The 16,914-nt window shown below is 40.5% G+C and overlaps 1 protein-coding gene across 3 annotated transcripts in view; it reads left to right on the top strand.

Moving 5' to 3' along the window:
• Window positions 1–2,558: 2,558 nt before the first annotated feature.
• LOC121397242 (Fc receptor-like B) overlaps window positions 2,559–16,914 on the top strand; it is a 31,198-nt gene continuing 16,842 nt past the window's right edge. For 2 of the 3 annotated variants that reach the window (XM_041573710.1, XM_041573708.1), the window contains exons 1-5: window positions 2,559–2,822; window positions 6,395–6,415; window positions 7,349–7,615; window positions 10,399–10,659; window positions 14,361–14,642. In XM_041573710.1, the coding sequence (XP_041429644.1) occupies window positions 2,789–2,822; window positions 6,395–6,415; window positions 7,349–7,615; window positions 10,399–10,659; window positions 14,361–14,642 (865 nt within the window). In that variant the 5' untranslated portion in view covers window positions 2,559–2,788. The remainder of the gene's footprint in view (window positions 2,823–6,394; window positions 6,416–7,348; window positions 7,616–10,398; window positions 10,660–14,360; window positions 14,643–16,914) is intronic. The other variant, XM_041573709.1, reaches the window with a different exon arrangement.

Raw genomic sequence — 16,914 nt, 5'->3', positions numbered from 1 at the left:
GCTCTGTAAGGCTACAAATGTATTATTATTGCTACTTTTTATTCCTTCTCTTTCTTATTCAGGCCTCTCCTATTCATATTCCAGTCTCTTATTCAAATCAAGGCATTGGTTGCTAGGGGAACAATTGCTGCAAATGCAAAATGGAGAGCTGCTGAATAAAAACTAAACTCAAAACCCAGAAAAAATAAAAATTGAAAAGCAACTGGAAATTCTCACTACAGCATACTAAGAGTTAAATTAAAGGTAAACAATCCCTGTAAGTGCAGGTAAGACAGTACAGCAGGGGAAACTGAGCATGTGAATAGTGAAGTCCGTGAGCTGTAGGCAGGGCCGCCATTAGAAATCACGGGGCCCCATACAACAAAATTTATGGGGGCCCCTGGGCCCCGCCCACACTGATGACCAAGCTCCGCCCCATATCCCGCCCACTCCACATCGCAGTTAAAAGACCACACAGACATCAGCGCTAAAAAAGTAACCCCCCCCCCACACAAGTTGTAAAAAGCTATTGATGGTCAGGGCCCCCTTATAAGTTAAAAAAAACTTGGGGCCCCAACAAAAATTTTTTAAAAAAAACTAAAAAATAAACAAACATTGGTGGCAGGGGCCCCCTTATAAGTTAAAAACAAATTGGGGCCCCAAAAAAAATTTGAAAAAAAAATTAATTTTTTTTTGAAAAAAAACATTGGCGGCAGGGGCCCCCTTATAAGTTAAAAACGAATTGGGGCCCCAAAAAAAAATTTGAAAAAAAAAATTTTTTTTTAAAAAACAAAACAAAAAAAAACAATGGTGGCAAGGGGCCCCTTACGAGTTAAGAAAAAAATTGGGGCCCCAAAAAAAAAGTTTTAAAAAAAAGATTGGCGGCAGGGGCCTATAGAATATTAAAATAATACATTGGTCGCCAGGGGATTAAAAAAAAAAAAAAAACACAAACTGGTGTTCAGTAGGATTGAACTCATGGCTTCAGGACTTCAACTTCGCCTCCTTTCGTGACTTCGGGTCTTTTCACCGCTTCAGGACTTCAATTTCGGCTGTTTTCGTGACTTCGGATCTTTGCGCTGCTTCAGGACTTCGGCTTCGGCTGTTTTCGTGATTTCGGGTCTTTTCGGCGCTTCGTGACTTCGGGACTTCGGCTTTTTCCGTGACTTCGGGTCTTTTCGGCGCATCGGCTTCGGCTTTTCGGCACTTCCGCATTCGGCAGGCAAGACGTACGGCTCGGGCGCTCGTAAGGGGGGCCCGGATCTTCAAAAAATGCAGCGCTGCCGGGCCCCCCTTCATGCCCGGGCCCGGTACCCTTGTCCCCCCTGTCCCCCCCTGATGGCGGCCCTGGCTGTAGGTGACACCATAAGGAATTCAAGGAAGAAATGGCTGTGCCTAACACACCTTTCAAACTTCCCAACTGCTCTGGAACAGGGCTAGAGTTACAGGACTTTAAAGGAACAGTAACGTCAAAAAATAAAAGTGTAAAAGTAATGAAAATATAATGCAGTGTTGCCCTGCACTGGTAAAACTGCTGTGTTTGCTTAAGAAACACTACTATAGTTTATATAAACAAGCTGCTGTGTAGCCATGGGGGCAGCCATTCAAGCACAGGATACACAGTAGATAACAGATAAGTACTACTATAGTTTATATAAACAAGCGGCTGTATAGTCATGGGGGCAGCCATTCAAGCACAGGATACACAGTAGATAACAGATAAGTACTACTATAGTTTATATAAACAAGCTGCTGTGTAGCCATGGGGGCAGCCATTCAAGCACAGGATACACAGTAGATAACAGATAAGTACTACTATAGTTTATATAAACAAGCTGCTGTGTAGCCATGGGGCAGCCATTCAAGCACAGGATAGACAGTAGATAACAGATCAGTACTACTATAGTTTATATAAACAAGCTGCTGTGTAGCCATGGGGGCAGCCATTCAAGCACAAGATACACAGTAGATAACAGATCAGTACTACTATAGTTTATATAAACAAGCTGCTGTGTAGCCATGGGGGCAGCCATTCAAGCACAGGATACACAGTAGATAACAGATAAGTACTACTATAGTTTATATAAACAAGCTGCTGTGTAGCCATGGAGGCAGCCATTCAAGCACAGGATACACAGTAGATAACAGATAAGTACTACTATAGTTTATATAAATAAGCTGCTGTGTAGCAATGGGGGCAGCCATTCAAAGGAGAAAAGGCTCAGGTTACACAGCAGATAGCAGATAAGCTCTGTCTGTCTAATGGTGTTATCTGTTATCCATTAGTTAACCTGTGCCATATAGCCATTTTTCAATTTCTGCCATTGCTCCACAGCAGCTTGTTTATATGAACTATAGTAGTGTTTCTGAAGCAAACACATTCGTTTTACCAGTGTACGGCAACAGTACATTATATTTTCATTACTTTAAAACACTTACATTTTTTGGTGTTACTGTTCCTTTAAGAAGACGCCCATGGCAGTTAATTAGTAACAGCAATAAACTCTTAAACCCTAGAGGTGCTGCAGCTTCTCTGATGCATTTTCTTTTATACAGTATCTCCAATGTAAACACTGAAGGGCAAATATTTCCTGTAGAAATAACAGCAGCAACATGTTTGTCGGTAAACAGGATTCTTAGTATTTAATATTTATGCATCAGTACTTTGTAACCTGAGATCGTCCTGTTATTGGCACTAATTCATTGTGCCCTAACTACATGATTATAAGGAAACGAAACAGTTGTACAGTTCTATACTGGGAATAGGGACGTGTTTGTGTTCCTACATAGAATCTCACGTACAATCAGTATGGCACCTCTGCAATTTCTCTTCTTCTTCCTCTGTGAGTAACGTTTTATTTCTTATTATTTTATTAATCTGACAAAATTATCTGTTTGTTAGAAATATGTATCTTCACTTACTCTGTTACATAGATAAATTAGAGATGAAAAAAAAAGACAATACATGTATGGAAGCTGTCATCCCGAATGTTATAGGGACCGGGGGGGGGGGTCTGGATAAGGGATCTTTCTGTAATTTTGATCACCTTACCTTAATGCTGCTAAAAAGTCATTTAATAAACCCAATGGGCTTATTTTGTCTGTAATACGGATTAATTATATTTTAGTTGGGATCATGTACAAGCGACTGTTTTATTATTACACAGAAAAAAATATAGTCTATGGAAGATGGCCTTCCTGTAATTCAGAGCTTTCAGGATAACAGATCCTACGCAGGGTTGGACAGGGCCGGTGGGGCACCGGGAGTCCGGTTCCCTGGGTTTATCCTCTGGGCGTATGTCATGGCAAATACAAGGTGCGTGTTTGTGCGCACGCACGGGGAATGTGGCAGCAGGGGACCCTGAGGTGGCCCTACGAAAGTAGCCCCGGTTGGCCCTCGTGCCCCCCAGTCCGACCCTGATCCTATATCTCTATTATATATATATATATATATATACACTACTGCAGTTAAACCCAGCAGATTACCGTGTGTGTGTGTGTGTTTTTTGGACTGAACCCTGAATCCTTTGTGAAAGATTCAACCAAATATTGAACCAAATCCAAATCCTAAGTCAATGCACAAGGTTAAAAACCGTTTTACTTCCTTGTTTTGTAACAAAAAGTCACACGATTTTAAGGATTTAGATTCGTTTCAGCCAGGCAGCATTTTGTTTTTTTGTCAATTTTATGCCAATTTTTTTTTATTTGCCAATTCAGCAGCCACTGTGTGACACTGACTAGAGTTACATGTCTTCTTATCTACACAAATCCCCAGAACCTTCTCAATTAAAGATGCATGTTTAGTGCATAACTCATATACCGTAAGTCGAGTTTTTCAGCATCCAAAATGTGCTGAAAAAGTCTACCTCGGCTTATACTTGGGTCACCGGTACCTGACCCGAGTAGCTGAGACCCGAAGTCCGTTTGATCACTGGGGGGTCGCTTTGGCAGAATGTGCGCTGCTTTGAGACAGGGCTGTAGTTGTGTCTAGGCTTATACTCGAGTCAATAAGTTTTCCCAGTTTTCGTAGGTAAAATTAGGTACCTCGGCTTATACTCGAGTATATACGGTATCTTATTTCTACCCAAATACATAACCTGCATTTATCAACATTGAACCTCATTTTCCAGTTTGCTGCCCAGTTTTCCAGTTTAGACAGATCACTGTGCAAAGTGGCAGCATCCTGAATGGAACCTATAGTTCTGCACAATTTAGTCTCATCTGCAAAAATAGAAACAGTACTTTCAATGCCCACCTCCAGGTCATTAATAAACAAGTTGAAAAGCAAGGGACCTAGTACAGAGCCCTGCGGTACTCCACTAACAACACTGGTCCAATTAGAAAATGTTCCATTTACCACCACTCTTTGTAGTCTATCTTTTAGCCAGTTCTCTATCCAGGTACAAATACTATGTTCCAGGCCAACATTCCTTCATTTAACCAGTAACCTTCTGTGTAGTATTGAAAGATTGAAAGTAAAATAACAAATTACATTTTTTTTCTGCTCTCATCAACCAATTTTACTTCCTCTGATATAGAGGGTCCCACACTTCTTTCATAATTTGTTTATTATATTTATATATTTAACATTTTTTTAAATCTATTATATGTCATTTGAATGCATTAAATACAGGCTTTTTCTTTTCTACCTCAACGCTAACACTTCTTTTGAACTGTAAAGTTTTTGCTTTGTGATGTCATCCCTAAGGGGAATATACAAACAAATTTGTCATAAAGACATTACATCTTTTATTTTGTTGGTTGATGTCGGGGCAGGTCCAGTGATGCACCATTCACTTTAAACCCCTGTCCAGATTTACTAATTTGGAATCTGGGCAGTTTTTATGAGGACAGCCCTCCTGCAAACTGGGCTATTTGGGTAAAAACAAGATTGGTGGCAACCCTATCTATCCCTTATACAGTCATTCGGCATCAGGCTTACTGTCACAGGTTTACCTAATGCTGCCATCTGCAGGCTGGAAGGTGACTTCTGCGTTGTCCTCATTTGCCCGCCTATTTCAATATTAAAGGGATACTGTCATGGGAAAAAAACATTTTTTTTCAAAATGAATCAGTTAATAGTGCTGCTCCAGCAGAATTTGTGCTGAAATCCATTTATCAAAAGAGCAAACAGATTTTTTTTATATTCATTTTTGAAATCTGACATGGGGCTAGACATATTGTCAATTTCCCAGCTGCCCCAAGTCATGTGACTTGTGCTCTGATAAACTTCAATCACTATTTACTGCTGTACTGCAAGTTAGAGTGATATCACCCCCTCCCTTTTTCCCCCCCAGCAGCCAAACAAAAGAACAAAGGGAAGGTAACCAGATAGCAGCTCCCTAACACAAGAGAACAGCTGCCTGGTAGATCTAAGAACAGCACTCAATAGTAAAAACCCAGGTCCCACTGAGACACATTTAGTTACATTGAGAAGGAAAAACAGCAGCCTGCCAGAAAGCATTTCTCTCCTAAAGTGCAGGCACAAGTCACATGACCAGGGGCAGCTGGGAAATTGACAAAATGTCTAACCCCATGTCAGATTTCAAAATTGAATATAAAAAATTCTGTTTGCTCTTTGGAGAAATGGATTTCAGTGCAGAATTCTGCTGGAGTAGCACTATTAACTGATGCGTTTTGAAAAAAACATGTTTTCTGATGACAGGATCCCTTTAACAACTAGGGCAAAAGCCCCTAAAAAATCCTTCTTCAGATGATCGGTGAAATCTTTGGTGAACAGGTCCTGGGTGGGGTGAACAATGTTCCTACTTCTAAGTATTTGCTATATTGAATGTTATTGTGTAGAGTATAAAAATGCCCAGCCCAGAGTCTGTAGTGTATTGTTTACGGAACACAGGAGCATCAATGTTATAAATTAAGGGAGAAGGAAAGTCACAAGCATTTGGGGCTGCAAAAATGTTGGCACCCCCCAGTAGTGATTGTATTCACTTACCTGATACCCTGGATCAGTTCTCCATCAGCAGAAAACTGCATCAGCCTAGGGTTCGTCTCAATGAGCACCAGGGAACAATCCTTTTCTTCTGATCCTTCTTTGTTTGCTATTCCAGGGCTGATGCATGAGCAATAAAGTGAAAAAGATGGGGGTGTTTTTTTGTTAAATTTTGACTTTTCACTCTACTGCGCAACCATGCAAAGAAAGAAAAAAACAGGTAATGGATTGCTCCATGGTACCCATTGAGAATTCCCTAGGCTGGTGCAGATTTCTCTTGATGGGATCTCCAGCCCTGGGTATCAGGTATTTGAATACAATCACTGGGAGGTGCAACATTTTAGTGTTCTAGTGGAAACATGGAATATAGACTAATTTATAGTTTCATAAAACACCAGAAAACATATAATTTATTGTATTGCCCTACAGCCCTGTAATGTTAAGTATTTCTGTTTCTTTTTACAGCAGTGATTACATCAAATGAAGGTAAGGTAAGAAATTCTTCTAGCAACTAGTAAAGTATGTAGAGCTATAAATCGTTACCCATGCTCCTTCCATCGTAAATGCATCTAGCATAGAGCTGTTACCATGTCCAGTAGTGATGGGCGAATTGGGAAAAAATGGGAAAAAATTAGCGAAATTCGCAAAACGGCGAAAAATTCGCAAAACGGCGCCTGCGTCTCGTTTTTGACGCTGGCGTCCGTTTTTATGAAAAAAAAATTTTGTCGCTGGCGAATTTTGGACGCAAATTTTCACGGGCGTTTCGAAAATTTATTTGCTGGCGGCGAATCGCGCAAATTCGCAGAGAATTAGCGCCTGGCGAATAAATTCGCCCCTCACTAATGTCCAGTAAAAACTGGGCACAAACTGTTTTAAAGCTAAAATTTTAAACACAGATTCTCCATCGCCTAGTGCAGTGATCCCCAACCAGTAGCTCGTGAGTAACATGTTGCTCTCCAACCCCTTGGATGTTGCTCTCCTGTAGGCTACCAGTCCACATAGGGGCTACCAAATAGCCAATCACAGCCCTTATTTGGCACTCCAAGGGATTTTTCATGCTTGTGTTGCTCCTCAACTCTTTTTACATTTAAATGTGGCTCACGGGTAAAAAAGGTTGGGGACCCCTGGCCTAGTGTGTTCAGATGGAGATGTGCCATGTAATTGCCTATATGAAGGTTTTCATGTGAATCTTTAAGGATGGATGTGAATCCATGTCAGGTAGAGGAAACACATCATTGTGATGTTCGTATGGTGCCACTTTTATGGGATCCATCTGTTTAGCCCATGGGATGATTGATAGGGTAAAGTTGAGGATTAGTTAGTTAGTTTCTACCTTCAGGCTCAAAGTAGAGGAATTTCATGAAGTTTTTTTAATAATAAAGGAAGGTTCGTTGTAAGGTTTTTAGTTTCACGTTTCAGGATCTTCCATCAAACCCTTTGTGAGCTTTTATCCGAATTGGGCCACGGTATTCACCAAGGAATCTGTAATTCTCACCTGCAATGTGGATACCTCTGAGCCAATAGACCAGATCTATTACTGGTACAGGGACAACCAAATCCTCTCGTTGTATACTGGAGCAAAGAGTGTTAAAATTGACCATGCGAAACAGGAGCACGGGGGAAGCTATCAGTGCCAAACAGCAGAAAGTGATAAAAGTGAACCAGTCAGACTGCACGTTAGTCACAGTAAGTTTTGTTTACATTTCTTCTATAATATATACTTCTAGTTATGTTTTATAAAAGACTAAGACCCAACATGAAGCAAAGGTCCAGGACTGGGCAGCATTCATCCCAGGGTACTCAAAGAGCTTAGCTGTGTCACTGCCAAACCAATTTGCTTCACTTTACTGGATTCTTTTTGCCTGAAATGGTACAGAGACTCTGGTGAATTGCTAATGACTGAAAACTATAGGCTTGTTAGTCTGACATCATTGGTAGGAATTTGGGGGGAGTGGGGTATAATAGATAAAATACTGGAATACGTTTGAAATCACCAAAGTTCAACTTTTCCCTTTTATTTGCCAGGTGGGCTTGCACATGTGCAGCTGTCAGGAACAACTGGTTCTATAATTGGCAGCTGAGAGTCACCACATAAAAAAGGGTCTAATAAAGTAGTTGAATAAAATCTTTAATTTTTAATATACTGCACACAATCCTAAGCTTACATATTTTCAGTTTTAAATGGGGGTCACTGACCCCTTCCAAAAACAAATGCTCAGTAAAGCTACAAGTTAAGTGTTATTGCTACATTTTATTATTCATCTTTCTCTTCCGGCCTCTCCTATTCATATTCCAGTCTCTAATTCAAATGAGTGCATGGTTGCTAGGGGAATTTCCTGAAATTGCAAAATGAAGAGCTGCTGCATAAAAAGCTAAATTACTCAATAACCACAAATATGAATGAAAACCAGATTGTCTCAGAATGTCACTCTCTACATCATGCTAAAAGGTGAACAAGCCCTTTAAAGTATTTTGGGGTTTATATGGATAACAGACTTTGCAGCTCTAGGCAGTGTCAGTTGGTGGCTACTAAAGCCAAGCAAATAAAGTTCTGTCTTGCATAAAAAAAATGAAACATAATTTTGCCTCTTTATAGGTCCCCAATAAGGCCTCGGCTGGAGTAAAGGGGAACTTGTGAATCATTACATTACATTATGTAATTCTCTAAATATAATGCAATTTAAAATTGTATACCGTTTTTAAAATATTTCCATTTTTATGGTGGACCCACTTGCAGCTGCTTCTCTCCTACCTGCTTCTGGCCAGCTCTGAGGTCGCAGTCAGATCATTTGCATAAACAACTCTATCCTCACTTTCATTGGCTGCTGTGCTGTCAATCATAGGCCTTTTACCAAATACCAAGCAACGTTCCCCTTAGATGTCTTCAAAGCCAGCATTGGTAGTACTGGAGAGGTTTGAAAAGCTCCCTTCTCCATTCTGTTGCCTAAAACACAAATCTCGTGCCTTCTTTGACTCCACCGCTCTCAAAATGGCATGTGAAAAGACCACCATGCTGCCTTTTCACATCCCTTTGGGGGGGAGGGGGTAGAGGAAGAAAGTGGAATTGTTATGTATAGGGAGGGAAGCTTTTCAAGCCACTGCACTACCAATGGCCAAGGAGGAGATAGGAAAGTTAAAATTAACACTATATAGTGCAAATATCATTAATCCCAACTGTGGCAAGATAGATAATTATAATAAAAGCATACTTCATTAAAGTACTCTGTAAGCAATTTTAAGATGGGTTGAAAAATTAAAAAATACTTTATTTTCAAGCTTTTAAACTCAACATACAGGTACAATGACGTGTAAAATCACCTGATGCATTTCATGCCTCATTCTGGCACTTTATCACCTCTGAGGTAAACAGGCATCTGGCAGGGAATTAGGAGAGAGGGACCAAAGGGAGTGACCCAAATGGAGTTTAAGCACAATGGAGAAATATGGACATTTAAGTTGATGGACATATAAATACTATAATCTAAGGGCTACACAAAAGCGCAACGATAATGGTAAAACATAGCATGTTGGAAATTGGGACTAATCATTTAATTGGAACCTCACTCTAGAGGAAGAGTCTCAGCCCACACTTTACATGTACAATATCAGCTTCAATGTGTTGAAGGTGAACTAAACCTAAAAATGTGTATGGCTAGACATGTCATATTTTATATAATTAACTTATTGAACCAGGCTAATGGTTCAGCATCTTTACTATAGTAATGATCCAGGTCTTCAAAGTTGTCGCATGAAACTCCCCATCTTGGATTTTCTTAAGCATTCTCATGCTCAATGGGCTCTGAACAGCTGTTGAGAAGCTAAACGTAGGGTCTCAAATCATAAAGCAGAAAATTAGGTTTTGAGCTCAACCATGGAGGGGTTAGAGCTTGTAAGCAGTGGAGAGAATGTGTAAAGCCAATTTGAAAAGGAGCTTGTGATGGGCTTGCACTTTGGATCGTGCTGAGAGCTTTGCCCTGAATAATAAAGCAGGTTTTGCATGTTACATAGTTACATAGTTACATAGTTAAATTGGGTTGAAAAAAGACAAAGTCCATCAAGTTCAACCCCTCCAAATGAAAACCCAGCCCCATACACACACACCTCTCTACTTTTAATTAAATTCTATATACCCATATCTATACTAACTATAGAGTTTAGTATCACAATAGCCTTTGATATTATGTCTGTCCAAGAAATCATCCAAGTCCCTCTTATAGTCATTAATTGAATCAGCATCACAACATCACCCGGCAGTGCATTCCACAACCTCACTGTCCTCACTGTGAAGAACCCCCTACGTTGCTTCAAATGAAACCTCTTTCCTTCTAGTCTGAAGGGGTGGTCTCTGGTATGGTGAAAAGCTTGGAAGCCCAGCCCAAGAATTGAGTTGCTGTAATTATATATATATAGACTCCCATATGTTCTACACAAGAATCCTTCACTTTTAATCATTTTTCTTTTGGTTTCAGGTTGGCTTACACTGAAAGTACCACCATTTGTATTTGAAGGGGATGAATTATATGTGTCCTGTGCAGGGTATCCTGGGTATTCTGCCAGATACGCTGTGTTGTACAAGAACAGTAAGGTTATAGGATCCTCTCCTTCTGATGCTGATTTTCTGGTTGGAACAACAAATATGACAATGAGTGGTTTGTACAGATGCACCCGACTAGTGAAGGACGGTGTCATATATCATAGTTATTCTAGTGAAGAATATATTTCTGTAAAAGGTAAAATATGAAACATTTCCATTCTGAATATGTATGGTGCAATTCTGAACATTCACAGCATTGTTTTGTTTGATGATAAAATGGCTTTATTATACTGTATTTTAATTTCTTTCCACCGATCCACTGGAAAAATAAAACAATGAAAGAAAGTGTTATGTTTTGGGTAGCCGAGGATAAGTACAGTATAACAGTGCTTTATTAGCAGGCTCATGCAGCCATTACACAACAGTAAGCAGCTCTAACACCACAAGCTGTACAGAAAGTATGAAAAGTATAATGAACATTATTCACATCACATAGTCCTGGGTCCATGCAGGTAGTTTTCTGATTCTCTCAGTACACCTTATAGGTTCACTTTCTTCAGGTCTATTACAGTTGGCATCAGGAGTAGGAAAATGTCCTTCATCAAATGGAGCTTCTCTAAAGTCATTTCTAACAGGAGCAAGACGACTTGCATTCCACATACGACCATCAGACAGTTTATATGTGTATGGTCCTCGCTGGCATCTCACTTCAAGTGGTGTAGTAAATTTAGATTGTCCTTGTTTCAGTATTCCTAGTTTCTTAATTCTGACTAAAGATGCAGGCTGAAAGTTTACTTCTCTGGCACCACATTTTCTGTCAGTATAAGCCTTCCATTTGGTTTGTTGACATTTGACAATGTCAGCAGTAGACAAATTTGTAGGCACAGTATTTTGTGGAAGATTGATGTCTGCAACATTTAACTTAGTGTGCAACTGTCTGCCATATAATAATTCAGCTGGAGATGCTTGGGTTGTTGCATGGCATGTTGCTCTGTAGTTATGTAGGAACTCTGTTGTAAATACTTTCCAAGATTTCCCAGTAAGATTTGCTGTCTGTAGTGCTTCTTTTAGACTTTGTTGAATTGCTTGATTTCTCCATTTGCTTGTGGGTAATACACTGAATTTTTCCTATGCACAATATTCCTCTCTCTCAGAAAGGATACAAACTCAGACGAGACAAACTGTGGTCCGTTGTCTGATATTAACTCCTTTGGATTACCTTCTCTGCTGAAGACTGTAGACAGAAATGTTATTACTGTAGCTGATGTTATATGAGAAACAAATGCAATTTCAGGTCATTTACTGTAATAGTCTATCAAGGATATAGCTGCTGGACTGTTCACAATTAGCTGTTTCACTATTTCAAAGCTATGTTGAGCAGACTCTGACCACACCAGTCGTTCCACGTCGTAGTGCACTAAGTGGTTCCACAACTGAAGCATAGTTGGGAATAAACTTAGAATACCATAAAGTAAGACCTAAGAAAGCTCGTAAGGTCTGGAAATCAGATGGAGTAGATGCTTGTGTAACATCGTTGACACAGTAAGGGTCAGGCTGTAATCCATCTTGTGAAATGATATGACCCAGAAATGACAGCTGAGTTTGTCTGAAGTGGCATTTGGAAAGGTTAAGTTTCAGTCCTGCAGAATCAATGCATTTCAGAACATTTTTTAGGTACTTGTCATGAAGATCCATAGTTGGAGCGTCGACAATTACAGTATTTCATCCAAGTAGCATTCTACACCAGGTATGTCATGGAGTATAGAAGACATCAGTCTTTGAAAACAACTCGGTGCTGAAGCCAGTCCATAAGGTACAAGCTTGAACCAAAACAAACCATCATGGGGGATAAATGCAGTGAGGTCTCTGCTTTCCTCATGCATTAATACTTGATTGATGATAAGCACTCTGAAGATCCAGATTAGAAAAGAAATTTCTATAAAATCGAATACCTCCAGTTTTCTTCATTGTTACAACAATTGGTGAAACCCATTCAGAGGATTTTAATTTTTCAATCACATCTTGCTCTACCAGTTTCTTTAGTTCCTATGAGACAGTCTCCCTTATAGAGTAGAACAATCACCTCAATTTCTGGCGTACTGGTTTTACATCTGGTCTCAACTTAACTTTGTGTGCAAAGTTCTTTGCACAACCCAGTGAAGTGTTGCTTTGTGGTGAAATTTTAGACACTGGCTGTGTAGCAGGCACTGGTGCTATATTAATGAGACCATCAACTAATTGTAGGTTTAATGCAGCAACGAGATCCCTTCCAGGTATAGCAGTTCCCTTATTCACAATGTAAAAGTCACATTTTGCAGTATTTGATTCAAAATGTACAGTCACTGGTTATCCACACCTTATACTGTGACATTTGTAGTAGTGACTTCATGAACATCGGCAGATCTTAGCAAAATGTCCTATCTTTTTGCATTTGCGGCACTGTACAGCTTTTGCAGGACATGTAACATAATTTGCAGTGGGTTGTGTTGAACCACAGCGAAAGCAGTATTTTTTATTTATATTTGCTGCACGGTGTTGCAAGTGTAGATGAATCCCTTTCCTTAGCACTGTATTTAGCCTGTGACTGTGCATTATTAGGCCACAGTGCTGAATTCACAGTCTGTACATTCCCAGCAGTTCCCTGACTGAGAGTTTTAGCCTCTGCCACTGCTGTTTCAATTTGGCTAGCAACTGTAATAGCCTTTGCAACGTTTAAATTCTGCTCTAGGAGCAGTCTCTTTCTAATGCGAGTTGAGTTTGTTTTTTCCATTATTTGGTCTCTTAGCATTTCATCTGTCAGATTCCCAAACTCACAGGTAACAACCAGCTCTCTCAAAGCTGCTACAAATTGTTCTGTGGATTCACCATAACGCTCTCCACGTTGGCGGAATTTATATCTTTCAGCAACCACATTTATTCTTGGCACAAAAAAGTTCTTTATAGCAATAAGAGCAGTTTCATAACTATCATCAGGTAATGGTAATGTATAGAATATACGCTGTCCCTCTGCTCCCAGGCAGTGAATAAGTAAAGCTTTCTAGCAGCAGAAATATCCCCTTGGTCAGCAGCAATAATATAATTTTCAAACATACAGATCCCAGCAGTAAAAGGTATGGTAGGCTCACCAGGGTTTGGGAGAAAAGGTGCAGGCTGCTGCAGAGGTAGAAGAGACATCTTGCTGCCAATTTGTTATGTTTTTGGTAGCCGAGCATTAGCAGGCTCATGCAGCCATTAAACTACAGTAAGCAACAGTAAGCAACTCTAACACCATATAGAAAGTATGCACAGTATAAGTCTTGAGCACAGTGACATCTACAAGCCATTTGTATAAACACCACAGAAAGTTCGAAAAATAAATGTGTTGGTGGACTGTACAATGTGATCAAACATGTGTGTGTCTTATTTCCTTTTGGTTCCTCCTTGCTGCAACTCTGCTAAGTCAGCAAAACTAAAACCAAAAAGGAATTCAAGCTCCACACAACCTGGTACTGGTTACACAAACCACTACCTGTAATAAATGGTTTGCGGTTTATTTGCTGGAGCTTCTTCCTTCCTGGTTTTGGCTTTGCAAACAATGAAAGAAATAAATGAAGCTTTTTTGCTTTCCTTCTCTGGTTTTATTTACTCTGTTGCTTCAGTATACATGAGTGTGCAGATAAAATTTTGCCATTAAACATATACATTTAAAACATAATAAAATAATTAACTGCTGGGGTAACACAGATGTCTCAGGCTGACCCCAAGCTCACTTAATAACTTCTATAAACCCTCCTATTTGCACAGGGGGTCGCAATTTGAAACCACTAAGAACATGGCAAGGTAAATGGAACCATAAAGAGAGGGTTTGCTCATGGAATGTACAGTAAAAAATATCATGTGTATTATTTTTATTTTCAGAGCTATTCTCCAAACCAGTGGCAAAAGTAAATGAAAGTCATTTAAAGCAAGGAAAAGTACTGACTGTAACATGTGACACAAAGCTCAGCCCACACAGAGAGACTACAGAGCTACAGTTTGCTTTCTACAGAAATGGGCACAATGTGCAGGGATTCAGTTTATCCAGCCAATATGGAGTCCCCTCAGCTCAGCTGGAGGATTCTGGGAATTATACCTGTGAGGTTCAAACTCCAACTGGCAGTGTGAGGAAGAGGAGCAATATGGCACATATCCAGATACAGGGTGAGCATTATACTTAACTTTATTTCCTACATTATTTCCTTAAAAGAAAACAGCTTAGACCAACATTTGGAAAACACCTTAGAATGATCACAATGTTCATGCCTCATGGAATTAGCCCAGGTCTCCCCCCCTGTAGTAGCCCTGGACTGTCCTTTGGATCTGGCTTCAACTGCGCCTGCAAGATGGCACCTACAACCCCACTGACAGAGGAGCAAACTGAGCATGCTCAAGCCCTAGCCCTGGAGGTTTAAGCTGAAAACAGGAAGTCTGATACAGAAGCCCATGAGTAAACAATAGAAGGAAAGAAATGCTGTGTTTCTTATGATAGAGGACTCAGAGCAGCATTACTTTGAGGATTTACTGGTGTTTTATATACACCTGCAGTAACAGAAGGTTAGAAGGCGCACACTCACATTACGAGGTCTCCATCAGGGGTAAAAAAGTAGAAAATTAAACAAAAAAGGCAGAACAAATAGTATGTACATTTCATATTTATAGCCGAATATCCTTGTGTTTGTCTCGCTATAGCAAGCGAAACTAAAAAACCAGTGTTTGCATTCTGGGGTATAATTTGGAATGCAATGTGTTCTTATATGTCAGCACTGAATGAAGCTTCACTGTCTCCTCCTATGAAGCCAGGAGACCAGCCTGTACTCTATGCGACAAAGATTGGAATGAAATGCATTCCAAGACATCTGCGCCTAGTGTCTAATGCATGTCTAGTGCATGTCAGTCCTCAATCTAGTTTACAGAAGTGCAATTTGCATAACAGGAAGATTGCTATCTTGAAGGTTACATAGAGCCTATTGTACAAAAGAATATCCTGAGCAACTGTCAAAACCCCATTATCATATTACAATGACCAACAATTTAATAAGCCCATTGAATGAGGGTCAACATAAAAAAAATTCATTTTTCAACATGAAAAGGCTAGACAGGCCCAGTAAAAAGAACAAAAATTATATCAGGAGAATCCATATTGATGGTTTCTCTGGTCATCAGTGATCTATAGGAAAATAAAAATAAACATATATGACTCTATTAAAAAAATGTATTCATTCAACCTGAGAGTGCAGTCATACTGTAAGAAAAATAACTAACCCTGGTGGTCTAGTGGTGCGGCGGGGACGCCTGCCACACCGCTCCTCTTCTCATGCGCCGGGTTCTTCTTAGTGAGCGCGCGGCACGCACTTCCGGGTTTAGTAGGCGCATGCGCGCTGGCGCGAATTTTGAAAGTTTAAAAGGGACCTTCCTGCTTTTTCTCATTGCCCGTGATAGGATTGTATTCCTGGTGCTCCTGAGCCTTGTGGTATTTTGTCTGCTTCCTTCTGAACCTGTTTGATTCCTGTTTTTACCCCTGTCTGGCTATTTTGACTATTCTGACTTCTGGATCCTGACCTTGCTTGCTTACGACTACTCTTCTGTTTAACCCCTTGATTGATCACCCAGTTTTGACCCTTTTGCCTGTTGGACGATCCTTGCTATCTGCCTGCCTCAATGGGCCATGGAGGATGACGGTCACGAAGCTGCTGCTGCCTCTGCTACACCATCTCCTCAAACTTCCACTGAGATGTTGCTCACTACCTTGCTGCAACGTATGGAGGAGCAAGAGCAAAAGCAGAACTACTTGCTTCAAGGGTTCCACAATCTGACCCGCCAATTGGGGCCTTCGCAGCAGCTGCCTAATCCTGTTCCTGCATCTCCTGTGGGTTCTTCTGCCAATTGGGGCAACTCATCTAAACCCCATGAACCCAAAATTGTGTTCCCCGAGAAATTCAATGGGGATCGCACTAAATTTTTTGTCTTCAAAGAGGCAGGTAAGCTGTACCTTAGTTTCTTTCCTCATTCTTTCCAATCTGATGAGGAGAAAGTAAGGTTCATAATGACCCTGCTTTTGGGTGACCACCAAATTTGGGCCCTCAGGCTGCCTTCCTCAGACCCTGCTCATTATTCCCTAGACACTTTCTTTAACAGCATGGCCATTCTTTATGATGACCCGGATCGTGCATCGTCTGCCGATACCGCAATTCGTAAGTTGCGCCAAGTGAGAAAGGATGCGGAGGTGTACTGCACCGAATTCCGCCGGTGGGCAGTGGAAACTGGGTGGAATGATTTGGCTCTAAAGAGTCAATTCCGTTTGGGGTTATCTGATTCTGTAAAAGATAGTTTGGTTGATTATCCCCTACCTTCTAACCTGGACGATCTCATGTCCCTCGTCATCCAGGTAGATAGAAGGAAAAGGGAGAGAAGGGGTGAGAGGAGTACAAACTTC

Source organism: Xenopus laevis, chromosome 8L (assembly GCF_017654675.1).
Source record: "Xenopus laevis strain J_2021 chromosome 8L, Xenopus_laevis_v10.1, whole genome shotgun sequence".
NCBI classification, from domain to species: Eukaryota; Metazoa; Chordata; class Amphibia; order Anura; family Pipidae; genus Xenopus; species Xenopus laevis.
The sequence above is the reverse complement of the archived record's forward strand: the minus strand, read 5'-3'. Positions and strand labels throughout refer to the sequence as shown.